General features: G+C 44.3%; 1 protein-coding gene across 1 annotated transcript in view; it reads right to left on the minus strand.

Moving 5' to 3' along the window:
- Positions 1 to 13,321, minus strand: part of CACNG3 (calcium voltage-gated channel auxiliary subunit gamma 3) — an 84,101-nt gene extending 70,780 nt beyond the window's left edge. Inside the window, exon 1 of the mRNA XM_035722370.1 lies at positions 12,096 to 13,321. Within this exon, the coding sequence (XP_035578263.1) occupies positions 12,096 to 12,306 (211 nt within the window). The 5' untranslated portion in view covers positions 12,307 to 13,321. The remainder of the gene's footprint in view (positions 1 to 12,095) is intronic.
- Between the last annotated feature and the right edge of the window lie 315 nt (positions 13,322 to 13,636).

The following is a 13,636-nucleotide window of genomic DNA, read 5'->3' on the forward strand; positions in this document are numbered from 1 at the left end:
GGTTTGGAGAAAGTCCATAGTGCTGGGCTGTGACTGTGCATTACCTAAGCCAAAGGGATGGTGCTGCAGCCCAGCCCTAGGGAGTATAACTGGAAAATCATCTTTGGGGGTGGACCAGACAGAATTTTCCTTGGTTCAGACCTTATTATCTCTTGGAACCCAACCTGCCATCTCCCCCGTGCTCGGGAGCTAAGCCATCACTCACCACAGAGTGAAGAAGCAGAGGAGAGCAATTACTATGCTGTGCAGCAGACCTTTGACTCAGATTAACATCATTGCCTCTTGATTTGATCTTTTTATTTTTCTCTAAACACTTAGAGCATTTTGATCACAAGCCAGATTCATCTTTGGTGAAAAGTAATATTTTGAAAAGCCAGGACTTACTTGGTAGGATATATTTTAAGGCATTTTAAGCTGATAAACAGCTAATTGGTTCTGCCGTCCTGTAATTTGCAAAGGGTCACAACAATTTGTTGTAAATAATGCATCTGTATGAACTGCTGCATTCCAAAACGAATTTCCACAGGTGACAGTAGGATTTTGTAATAGTTGAGATGGTGGAAGATGCTTCAACAGTTACCCATGATTTCTGGAATCATTTTAACAGGTAGGTATTATTGTATTCCAAGGCAGCTTTGCATGATGCAGAATAGCATATGCTGCAGAATACAGAGTTGTGGAGATTCCATTTCCTAAACATGCAGGTAACCAAATATATATATAGACTCTGAAGCACAAGGAATAGAAACAGTGTCTGCTGGATTTGCCTACAATATGTCCACACAACATGTATTTACTTTTGTCTTTCCCCAGGTTGTACCCAGACTATTGAACGACTCTGAATAATCTTTGAGGAAAAAAATGGAAAATAAGGGATGGACAAATGATGTGGAGATTTTCAGGACTGACTGTGAAGTCAGACTTCCTCAAAATACAGGCTACGGAATTATCAGCAATTAAGACAGAGGGAAGTTATAGGATACATTATTTTAAAAGTGGTTTATAAGTACTTAAGAGCAGAATAGCGATTGGTAGCAATTAGCATGGGTTCACTAGGAGAAGCTCAAGATGACTGAATTGCCTACCCTCAAGCAACAAACTCAATGCATATTTATTGAGCATCTACTATGTGCCAGTTCAGCAAAATAAGGTTGGTAGTGTATTTGGGTGGCAACAAGATAGTTGATAACATTTCTTACAACATGCAGATTGAAAGGTAGATGTACGGTGTCAGGCTTTGCTTGCCCCAACCTCATCTTTGTTGCCCACTTCTGGCCTCTCTAACCCCAAGGTCACCAAGAACCCGGCCTGGTGGTACATTGGTCTATTGCATGTCTAGTGGGTATTCGTGCTCTTCAAATATGATTTTGGCTCTTTAAGCGCTGTATGAGAATCAGGCTGCAGATCCCTAAACCAGAACTTGATTCCTGCATGACACAGAATCGAAAGCTCAAATAAATCAAACAAACAACATGTCCAAGTTTACTCCTGGGAGAGTGGGACAGCCATGAACCTAATGGCCTCCCCAAGTTTGCAGACACCCAAATCCAATGTAGAAGATGCAAGAATCTCCAATGCTTTGCCCACTTGCGTCTAATCAGAAACTCCTTAAGAAACTCGGCTCTTCTCACTTCCAAATGATTGGTGTTGCCATTTAAAGAAAATTTACATTTGATCTCCAGAGGTGGTGTTTCTCAGCAGCCCAGTACTACCATATCTAAATCTTGTTCTACCATTTCTTTTCCCTGACCTTGCTGGATTTGTAATAAAAATTGGGAAAGGTTGGGATAATTATTTTACACCAAAGTTCCAATTGTTGAATGGCTAAAAGCTAGGGACTGGCACCAAACCCTCCTTGACATAGGAGTGAGCAGGTTGGAGGGGCGCCTGGGTGGCTCAGTCAGTGAAGCGTCTGCCTTCCACTCAGGTCATGATCCTGGAGTCCTGGGATCAAGCCCCACATTAGGGCTCCCTGCTCAGTGGGGAGTCTGCTTCTCCCTCTCCCTCTGCTCCTCCCCAGCTCATGCTCTCTCTCTCTCACTCACTCTCTCTCAGATAAATAAATAAAATCTTTAAAGAAAAAAAAAGGAGTGAGCAGGTTGAAGAAGACCTGCCCACCAGGCCTAAGTCCTTCTATTAAGGCAGTGCAGTGTGGTGTTGAGGGTGCAGCTTCTGGGGAACACACTAGCAGGCGATCTAGTGCAAGCTACTTCACTTCTACGAGCCTCAGTCTCCTTGTGGGTGGAGCTACTGAGTAGTACACAGGCTATTATGAGTTGCATCTGTTTACACTAAGTACTTATCCAAGCGCCTGGAGTACAGTCACCAAAAGCGGCACAGGGTAGGGTTGAAATCCCAGCTCTGCCTCTTACTAATCATGTGCTCTCTGGGTCTCCGTCCTCCTACTTGTAAAGTGGGGATACTAGCAGTATCTACCTCCTGAAAATGTAACAAGGATCAAATGACATTTGCCAAGTGCTCACTTAGAACAGTGGCTGGTATATTGTATGTGTCTGTTAAATCAATCAGTCAATCGGTGCTCAGGGGTTAGTCCAGAAATAAACGCTCGGTCTGCCCTAGTAATGGTAGCTTGGCACACAGAGGGTGTTCATTAAGTGTCCGCTATTTATTACTTCCTTGGCACTTCTTTCTGGGGTTCTCATGGCCCAGGCTCTCCTTCTGCAGCTTCCTTGGAAGCAGCCCCCAGGATCTCTGTGGACACCCCACCTGCTTACTGATTCCAGGAGGAAGGGCAGATCTGCCCTGGACGTGGGTCCTCTCGTGCAGACCTCTTGGGCTGGAGAGCTGCTAGTCTCAACTTGATTGTTCTTCTCCATCATTTTGGAGCAAACCTCCGTGGACCCTTAAAATGCGAGTCGAATCCTGATAATTTCTTCTTCATCTCTGCTTTTCTTTCCAATTTTCACCAGCTCCTCTGCTCCCAGCCCCCCAAGTGTCAAAGCTACTTAGGGTTTTGTCACTTTCCCTCTTCATACCCACTGGGTTTTCTCTGGCCCCTCTTGTGTACTTTTGCATCTTCAATTCCCACCTAGGTTTGGGTGATCCTCAGGTCATCCCAGCTTTCACCTCTGCCCTAGGCTCTACATTAGTGATTCTTAACATTTTTGGAGGACGACTATGTCTCCATAAAAGCACCCATTTCCAGAATATTTGTCTTGAGTTTCATGAGCATGCTGAACCTCATCCACGGGGCAAATGGAGGAGGATTTCTATCTGACTTCCAATACCAACAGCCTCGTTTTTGTGGACATCAATTTCTTCACCCTCACTTACTCAGTGACCATGTCTGATCGAGTCTACCTTCACCCCGTCTCTAGTGTCCTGTTCTTTTCATTGCCATCAGAACACCGGCCCCCAAAGTTTTCCCCTCTTGCCAGCCCAGACAGGCATCGTTCCCTGTGTACCTGGGCAGGGGCTGCATTTTCCTGGAGACCTTTACGAGGGAAGGATCTCACTGACTTTCTTTCAACCTCTCTATGTCTCAGGAAGAAGTGAAGTACTACCTGGGCAAAGAGCTAAGTGCAAGTTCTCCAGGAAAGAGAAGAAGACTCATAGAATACTGGGTCAGACGAAGAGTCAGTGATAAAGGTGAATAGTCCAAAAAAAACCAAAAAACAAAAAAAACACCACCACGACTGCCACAACAACCAATATTCTCAGGAAAACAAAGGGTACTTCTAGAAATAAAATGTTATTATAGATTCCTCCATGCCTCTCCAGTGAGATATAACAGGAGTTGGCAAACTTTACTTCTTCTGTAAAGGGCCAGACAGTAAATATTTTAGGCTTTGCAGGCCAAGCAGCAAAACTGAGGATACTATATGTTATACATATATAACAAGAGAGAAAACAAATTTCCATAAAATTTTTATTGGCAATATGCAGAAGTATAGATGCTGAAATGTGAATTTCTTGTCATTTTTGTGTGTCATGAAATAATATTGGATATTATCTAATTTTTTGAACTACTTAAAATGTACAAAATATTCTCAGCCTGTGGGCTGTACAAAAATAGTCAATGGGCTGAATTTGGTCCATGGGCTATAGTTTGCCAATCCCTGAGATACAATTATGTATCACAGTAGATATACATACACACCATTGGGTTTTCAACTTCAGAATTTTAGAGACAAAGCATGATGACATATACCCTGTTTATTGAAGAATCTCAAATTAGTGGAGTGTGAATGTTTAACTGTTTTATTTTTAGCTTTCAACTGTGTTATATCCAACCTCTCATTTTCTCAATGATATTTTGGGTGGGGGCGCCTGGGTGGCTTAGTCGATTAAGCGTCTGCCTTCGGCTCAGGTCATGATCCTGGGGTCCTGGGATTGAGCATCAGGCTCCTTGCTCAGTGGGGCGTCTGCTTTTCTCTCTGCCTGCCTGCCACTCCCCCTGCTTGTGCTCTATCTCTCTCTCTCTGACAAATAAATAAAATCTTTAAAAAATAGTATTTTGGGCAGAGGTCATAACTTTCCACTCACTTTTGCCTGTTAAAACTTCCAGATTGCAATGCGCTATCTCTGCTCATCCCTCTTTTAGATTCTAGCGCCTTCAGTGTGTTGTGGCAGGGAGCAGGAAGAAAAAAAAGGCCAAAATGTCACTTCACTTAGCTGGGTGAAGTTGCAAACCTTTACTGTTGTTACTACTTCCCCAGCTAACACTGATCGTCAGGGTTCTCTGTGTGGCAGGGGTCGACAAGTTGACTGACTTTTGGAGACACGTGCTTTGGTGATTGGAGAACCCTAGGAGGTCTTCCCACTGCAACTTCCTTCCCCCATGTGGGATATCTGAATCTGATCCAGTCTCTTCCATCCCCCTTTGGCTTCCATCACTGGCAACTCATGGTCCCATGCTGCTGGACCATACAGTACCCTGTGAACATTTTTTAAAGCCCCTCCTCCCTTTGGATGGACTCAGCTCTAGGCCAAGGTGCATGGTTTGGGGAATGGGGCAGGGGCCCACTCTCAGCCCCTGCATCACTACTAAGCCCAGCAGCCCTGTGCAGGGCAACATTGTCGTGAATGTTATGTAGCTCTGACTGGGGTCTTCTTGCCTATTGGGCTGCTCTCTTGGGTGGGATACTGACCAAATGGCTCAAGCTCAGCTCTTCACTACCAGATCCACACAACCTGCAAAACCTCCCCATTCCACAAAGGCGGCCCCATAGCCATTCTCTCTCTCAGCCTCCTTACTAAAGTAGGCACGTGAGCAGTGTCCAACCCAGGAATATGATGCCAGTCTCTCATTTTTGCAGGCACCCTCAATCTTTGTGAATGATTCTTCTTGGAGCCACAGGTAACTCACTGAAGAACAAGTTTTGGGAGAAAGGGAGGTGGCATAAGGAAGCTAGCTTATCATTTGTCTTTGCAAATGGGTGTTGTCTAAAAAGGATAAATTAAGGACTACTGGCCAATGTATTTTTTTAAAGATTTTATTTATTTTATTATTTGAGAGAGAGAGAATGAGAGACAGAGAGCACAAGAGGGAAGAGGGTCAGAGGGAGAAGCAGACTCCCTGCTGAGCAGGGAGCCCGATGTGGGACTCGATCCCGGGATTCCAGGATCACGACCTGAGCCGAAGGCAGTCGCTTAACCAACTGAGCCACCCAGGCGCCCTGGCCAATGTATTATTTAGAGGTATGAAGGAATAAAGGAACCACAAAAATAGAAATAGTTGAACAGTGCTTGCTACTGTGTGTCTTCATTTTACAGGTAAGGAAGCTCATGCTCAGAGGTGAAGCAATTTCCCAGGCATTGCAGCCAGTAAATGGCAGGATCAGGTAAGAATTCAGGTCTACCTGACCTCAAGACCCCTGCTGTTATCCCATATTCTCTGTGGTCAGAGAACAGTTCATAAGTGGTTAAAGGCCCATTTGCTCCTATAATGAAAAAGGGGGCTCTGGCAGGGTCATGTGGATGGAGGAAAAAGCAAAACAACATTGCAGTTTTGTGGGCTTCTCTTTAACCTGAGAAACATTGGTTTCACTGGGGGTGCTTCCACATGTCAGAATATAATTTTTAAATGGTTAGAAACATAATTTTCCTAAAATATACAATGAGCTCATGTCAAATTTAGTTCAACTCATCAATGAGAGAACTAGCAGAATGACAAAGCTAGTTCAAAGGAGGATGTTATATATGTTTCTCAGGGAAAAAATTCTGAAGTAAGAATGTCAAGTTAGATGTAAAACTGATTCATGTCCGAGAGGTGGGCAATAAATCTACAACATTTGAGCTTATCTCTTCTAATGAACAGAAATCACTTGCACCTCTAATGAGCAAATTTATGTGCATCTTTCCAAGTTTTCTACAAATAAACATCTAACTATACCACGGCCCTTTATCTATAATAAAACTAAGTCAAAAATTACATTCCTCTAAAGAATCCGATGATCCCTTCAGTAAGATTGTTAGACACTGTTCTAAGAGAACATTCAAAGGACACAGTCATCTTTTTTTGTGGGTTTTTTTTTTCTTGTTTTACTTTTTCTTGACACACACTAGTAACCCACACTAGTCACCATGTTAATAACCCACACTGGTTACCCAACCTTGGAATGTGGATCACTTGCCTTTTTTCTAATCCAGAATATAAAATTTCAAGTGATGAAGTAAACAGAATTATTTTCAAATCATCTACTTCTTAAAATGAGTAGGATATTAGAGTCAGAAGGTAGGGGGCTGGGTTTGAGGTAGAAAGAAGAGGAGTAGGTCTTTTCCACCAATGATAGAACTGGGAATAATATTCAGAATATTTAATCACAGGTAGGACGTGAGACCAGCCAGTCAGAATGGATGCTTCCATAGCATCATGACGGGATCATGATCATGATGGCCTCTGCTGGGCCAGGTCTTAACTCTTTACTGGACAGATCTCGTAGATGTCTGGGAGGTTCCAGAATAGGCTAGGGTAGCTATAGTGGTGGTGGGAGGGGGAGGGTTGATGGGGGACTTGGACCAGATGCTGTTTACCAAGAAGTAGGAAAGTATTTCAACATTTTAACAAGCAATATGGCTATACAGACATGTTCTGGTTGAATATTATCATGCTCACACCTCAACCTCTGCCACCTCCCCAATCCTGACTGGTCCCACAAACACAGGCATAGTCACTCACCCTCATTTGCCTTAAGATTCTAGTCCACTTCTCTCCTCTATTTGCCTCTTGGGCTTTAGAGGCAAAGAGGAAGCATGCAGGGAAAGGACCAGGGAGAAGGTCAAGGGTAGGGAAGAGAGTCAGAGCATTCTGCACCCACATCTAAGGGAAGACGCAGTGTCAGATGCTGGAGTAAAGGAGCAGAAGTGACTACTCGGTACTGTTCCTAAGCTGTAGAGATAGAGCAGTGCTCCAAACAGACAAGGACCCCTGTCCTTATCTTCTACTGGAGGGAGATAGGAAGTACGAAAAGTGTATGAGTTACTGCATGTGAGAGCACCCAGCACAGGGCTTGGCACATAAGAAATACTCGACCACTGTTATGTCCTTCTCTTATCCCTGTCCTTAATCACATCTTTGCAGCTTCCCCAAAGGCTTCTGAACACATAAATAAAGCTGCAACCCCATCTGGCTGAAAAAGTCAACCATCTGGAGATTTGGAAATATGGGGGAACTTCTAATGACTAGCTAATTTTTTTTCAGTTTTTCAGCCAGATGTTTGATGTCATCCAGGCCCATCTGTAGCTATTTCTGCTATTGAAACTCTTTTCCATAATTTCAAGTTCCTTGTCCTAAAAGCTAAGTGAGCTTTATTTTCTTAGTCAGCATTTTTTTTTAATGAATTGAAAAAGTGATCACTGACTAATGGAGAATAACTCAGGAATAAAATATGGAAATAACAGAAATTTGGATTAAAGGGACCTTTAAACTGGCAGCCCATGGGTCAGATTCAACGACAAGGCAAGTTTGGCTTGGCAGGCAGTGCATTTTTAAAAAGTTAATTTAGTTGCCCACATTTTAAAAATCGAGAGATTTTACACGTGGATTTTAAATATTTGGGATATTGGTATGAATTTGGTACACATTTCCCCAGAGTAAATATCAACTCAAGTCACATAGTAATTGTCCCTTGGATGAGGGCTTGTGTTCTCTGGTTTGCCTCTGTCCCCACCAATCTCTGTTGCCCGCCACACAGAGACCTTGTTTCAGTTACCATATATCTTCTCAAGTGCAGTGATTTCCCCCTATAGAATTGAGTTAAGTGAAATGCTTGTTTCAACTGTTACATTACCTGCCTTGTCCACATGGACAATGGATTTGTTCTCCCTAATCTTATCTGAAGCTTTCATTTCAGAATTGGATAAACTGAGGCCCAAAGGAGGAAAAGAACATGCACAATTCCCGTAACTGGTAGTGACAGAAATGTGATGAGTGCTCAGGGTTCCTTGCTACCAGTCCAGCGGGGTCTTTCCACTCCGTAATATATCACTTTGCTTGTGTCTAGGACTCCAAGGGGTCTTATTTGTGGGGGGGATTCATACACCGAACATATTCTCATTCAAACACATGCTGCCATTGAAAACACACAGCAAGTTGGGGCCCCACTTTGTGAATGCCTTGCGTGCTTTCCAGATAGAGATAATGAGTCAGGCTTTCTGAGTGTGGGTGTCTCTACATAGGTCGATTGTTTCTTCATTCAAAACGTGTCCTTTGCCGTCTCCGAGTTTGTCTGATGTCTCCTGCACCCCTGCAGACGAGGCACAGGCATGCTGAGTGTTCTGGGACCTGAGGCTTCTGAATGGAAAAACCCATGTGTCTGGGCATTCTCACAAGCTAATGTTTGTACCAAAGAACCTCCACTGGAGCATGAATTAATGATCTCTAGCAAATGCTCCGAGAAGCAACATGGCTTAGGTGAAGTAGTACCTGTTGGGTTTAGGTATGTGACCTCAGGCAAGTCATATAATCTCTCTAGGCCTCAGTTTCCTCACCTTTAAAGTGAGGATAATAAAAATACCTCCATCAGTGAGCTGCTCTGAAGAGGAAAAAGTTAATTTTTCAAAATTGTCAGAATAGTGTTAGCACAGAGTAAGTACTAAATAGAAATGACATCCTGATGAGTTATAGCAATGAAAACTGGAAATATCCCTTCTCTCCTTTGAGTGATGTGATCCTCTTTAACACATGTAATGGTTGCCAGGCCCATTGTAAATAATACGTGTTGGCTTTAACATCAGAATTGCTTGGAGGAGTTTCAGAAAATTCAGATCCACCACAGACCTATGGAAGCAGAGAATCTAGTTGTGAGGGCTAATAATCTATTTTTTTTAAATGCTCCCCATGTGATTCTGATGACTAGCCAAGTTTGGAAACACTGATGTCGTTTCCTTATTCTTGAATATCTTTGGTGGTGGAGAGAACCATACCTCTTAGGGTGGGAGAACCCACTCCTTCCACATTGCATGGTTAATTACATTGAGGTAAAACCTGTTTTCCTCTAGCTCTTACTTCTACCCCCTGGAGGCCACATAGAACATTCCAAATCTCTTTCCCATATGACAACTCTTCAGATATTTGCAGACAGCTGTCATGTTCCTCCTGAGCATTCTCTTTTGGACAAAATAGCCACATTCTCTTATGGCTCTTAAAAAAGTGTGATGATGGACTTCTAATTTGATATCAGGGAAAACTGAGCTGCAAGACCTCCAGTTATTCTTTGACACTAAAGGACCAGAAAATGAGGATGTTGAGACTCTAGGAGACAGGAGATACTGAATTAGAGATGGTGATACACCTTTCTTCCAGAGGATGGATTCTGCCTACTGCATGCAGAAAATCAGAGGTTCCTGAAATTCCTTGCACACTTGATATATTCAGTACACGAAGAAAAACCTTGGCTCAGACGCCAGCCAGGCCCATCTAGGTGTTGGTTACATGGGTGTACACATAGCTAAAAATTCATTGTGACTCATTAAAGTTACCATATTTAATACTTCAAAAAATGTAAAAAAAAATATGGCTGAGTCAAATTGCATGAAGACTGCAACAAATTTTCTCAAAAGAATTCACCTGACCAAGAGTATATCTTGGATGCATCCAGTTCCATCTTGATTCAAATTCTTACTTCTCCCACTAAGCCCACAGAATGCCTGGGTGGGGTTCCAATTCCTTGTACAAACTGTGGGTGTAGGACATGATGTTGGAGAAAAAGAGAAACCATCAGTTGAGAAATTCTGAGCAAGGATTTAGGGATTTTAGGCCCTAATGGGGGAAGCCAAAATTGGTGTTTAATTGTACATTCCCAGGTTTTGCTCCAAGAAGAAGAAGAACTGGAAATAACTGAAACATGGTCTACATATATACCTTGTTTGGCTCAGATTTTTTATGCCATCCCTAGAACCATGTAGACATCAAAACATCCACCAAATCACAGCTTTACAAAGGTAATTCAATTCTTTGTTGTCAATAGAAGAAAGAGAATTATGGAATTTCCCCAAGGTAAATGATTTCACCATATCTGATCACCAATGATCATAAATATTAGATTTTTGTCAATGTTTGGGAAAGAATTGTTCTAAAATTTCCATCATTACACTGGATAAACTAAGAGCTTTGGATAGTGCTAATTCATGATCACCTATTCCAAAGGAATCATTTCCCAGATTGATAAACGAGGGTTGGAGGAGGTAAATGTCTTAGCCAAGGTCACACAGATAGTTTGCAGCATTACCCAGGTCTTCTGACTTCAAGCACAATGATCCTTGTTGCATTTAAAGTAGTCTTTTCCTACCTGGGATTCCACCAGTTGCAATATGTGTTGGAAACAGAATTGACTGTAGTAGTGCTAGTGAGGAGAGCAGTTGTTCAGAGTGTCAGGACATGGGAAGAAGGCCAGGGAATGATGCAATATTACACTAGCAAGTGATGTCATAGCATGATTTCCTAAGTGATTTACATAAATGCAAGTTCTCAAAAAGCCCTGACCAATGCCAGCCAGTGGGAATGCAGGCATGGAGAGCCAATGGCAAACAGGGGAGGGGAACATATAGGAAACCCAGATTTCCTTGCTCATCACTGTGAAGCTTCACAGATTCTCAGAAGCCTGAGAAAACTCCCTTCTGCCCCTCTAATCCAGTGCCTTCCCTCAGGCACATAAGCTTGAAAGAGCTTTGATTTTCTTCTCTATCTTTCTATTTACTACCACTGACATTCAGGCATTGCCCAGTGCTGCTGAGAGTGACTTCTGGTGTAGTGAAAGTGAGTTTAATAGTAAGACAGGTTACCAAGAGCTTGACATTCTAAAAATTGGTCTGTCTCCTCATTATAATTTAGAGCAAATTCTCAATTTTTTTTAAAATTAGAAGCTGTGATTTTTGGAGAATCAGTCTTATGCAAATGTCATGAAAATATATTTGTTGAGTTTGGCAATGATTTAAGAAAAAAGACAGGTGGATATCAAATGCTAACACTTCAGTTTTGTTTTGATTACAAACAGTGAAACATGTATTAATAAGGAAGTTTTGTTAAAATGTGTGTGTGTGTGTGTGTGTGTGTGTGTGTGTGTGTGTGTGTAGGGGTTCACATATGTTAGTCTGGTTGGCAATGCAAGTTCATGAAAATATCTACTTAGACCAAACTCAGAAGAAACTGATAAGACTATGTTAGAAATAAGGAAATAGCTCAGAGTGTGCCAGCCTAGCTCTCTCTCTCTCTCTCTCGCTCCATCTCTCGCTCCTCCCTTTCTCTCTCTTTCTCCCTCCCTCTCCCTCCCCCTCCCCACTGAAATGCAATTTAAGCTGAGCGAAAGACCCCATCACAAGCCACAGATCAAAGCAGTTCACAAAATGCTTAAGAATTTTGGATTTGGAGACTTTGCTCAACTGCAGAAGCTGCTTAGAGTGCCACAAAATCTCATCACATGAAGCTTAAACCAAAAACAATCAACAAGACCCAACCTCTTCATTCCACACAGCATTAGTCTTGCTGGGAACAATCTGGACATCTGCACATTCTCAGCAATAATTCAAACTATTCCTCTTTCCCCGTCACTGCCTCCATCTCCCCAAACACCCACTGGAATATCAGATATCAGAAACTGCATCATTTGGGGCCGTTGGGAAGAAATTGTAAATACCTTCTAGGCAGCAGGTCCTCCACAGCCCCGAATGGGTCATTACTTCTTCATTCTTCCTGCTGGTTTCATTATCACTTGTAGATTTAGTCCTGCACACACCTCTGGAATATAACCAGTAGTCCGTGCCCACTGCAATGGTCATTAAACTAAAAGCTGCGAAGGCTCCCACAGTGGTGATCAACATCTGGATACCTCTGTCACACATCCTCATAATTCTTCATGGTACTCTGGATGGCTGGGGGTTGGAGGGGTAGGTTCGATGCCAGAGGGAAAAATCACTCTGCAGCTGGGTAACCTAGGGCAGGCTCTTCCAAAAATTCGGGTCTCCTTTTGTCAGCATCCACAGAGACTTTAGGAAAGCTGGGGTTTCCTGTCTGGAGCTCTCTCCGGTTCCCTGGGTCGCCTATGGCCCTTGGAAGGGTGCAGGCTCCAGGGGTTGGTACATCACTGCTGCCTTCTGAGGATCCCTGGGTTCCTTTCATTCCTCAGGAGCTTGGTAAAGATGAGGGTCCGTGCAGGGCATGGCTCCGGAGCCTGGAGCTGCCAGCTCGGTTTGAGATGCGCCTAGCTCCTCACAGCCCCGGGAGACTCAAGGCAAAGAAATCCAGAGAGGTCTATGTGTGTGTGTGTGCGTGCGTGCGTGTGTGTGCGAGCGCGTGTGCTGGGGGTGAGGGCGGATGGCAAAAAATAGCACTGCTGGGAGGCGAGTCGCTGAGAAGAGTGTTCATTGCTTCCCCAGCCTCCCAGGAAAGCTCTCCGCCTGCTCCTGACACCCCCGCTCAAACTGGAGAAAAGAGAGAGTCCTGGGGCTGGGGGCCAGGCGGTTTCATCGGAGGGCAAAGGTCCGCGGTGCTGAAGGGACAGCTCCCGCCTGTTGCCCGGCCTCCGGCTCCCCAATGCCAGGTTTAGGTCGGTGGTGCTGAAGGGACAGCTCCCCCACTGCCGCTGCTGTTGCACCCCTGCCTTTCTAGCGCCCGGGCTAGAGACCTGGGGTGCTGAAGGGTCGGACCTCCCTCCCGCCGCCCTTCCCCCGTCCCTTTCCAGGCCAGCTAGCCGGCTCGGCTCTGCCTAGTCAATCCCATGCTCCGCGCAAAGTTTCCGGAGCCCACGGCAGTCAGCGGCCCGGCTCGTCGGTGCTGCAGCACCACCCTGTTCCTCTGCTCCCGGAAGGGTTAAGGAAAGGGGAAGGGGAAAGAAGCCCGCAGCGCACTCTGGCGCGCTCTCAGCTCCCACCCAGCGCGGCGTTTTCCCCCCACCAATGAGCCAAGCAAGTTTGCCTTTTGCTGCGGGCGCCGCTGGAGCCCACTGGGGAAGACCGAGTCTTCTTAAAGGGACCGGCGACTCTGGGCGACGCATCTATGTCTCACTTGGGCGGGTAAAAAGTGTTGTCACAGGCACATCTGTGTATAGTCTGTCTCAGTTTGGTTCCCCAGAAAACAAACCAATATGTCTACCCTTCGTTCTCTGGAGCTCTGGTTTACACCGGAGACAACGTGCTCAGATCAGACCCGGAACTGTTCATATACATATGATCATGTATT

This window comes from Zalophus californianus, chromosome 10, assembly GCF_009762305.2.
Source record: "Zalophus californianus isolate mZalCal1 chromosome 10, mZalCal1.pri.v2, whole genome shotgun sequence".
Classification (NCBI taxonomy): Eukaryota; Metazoa; Chordata; class Mammalia; order Carnivora; family Otariidae; genus Zalophus; species Zalophus californianus.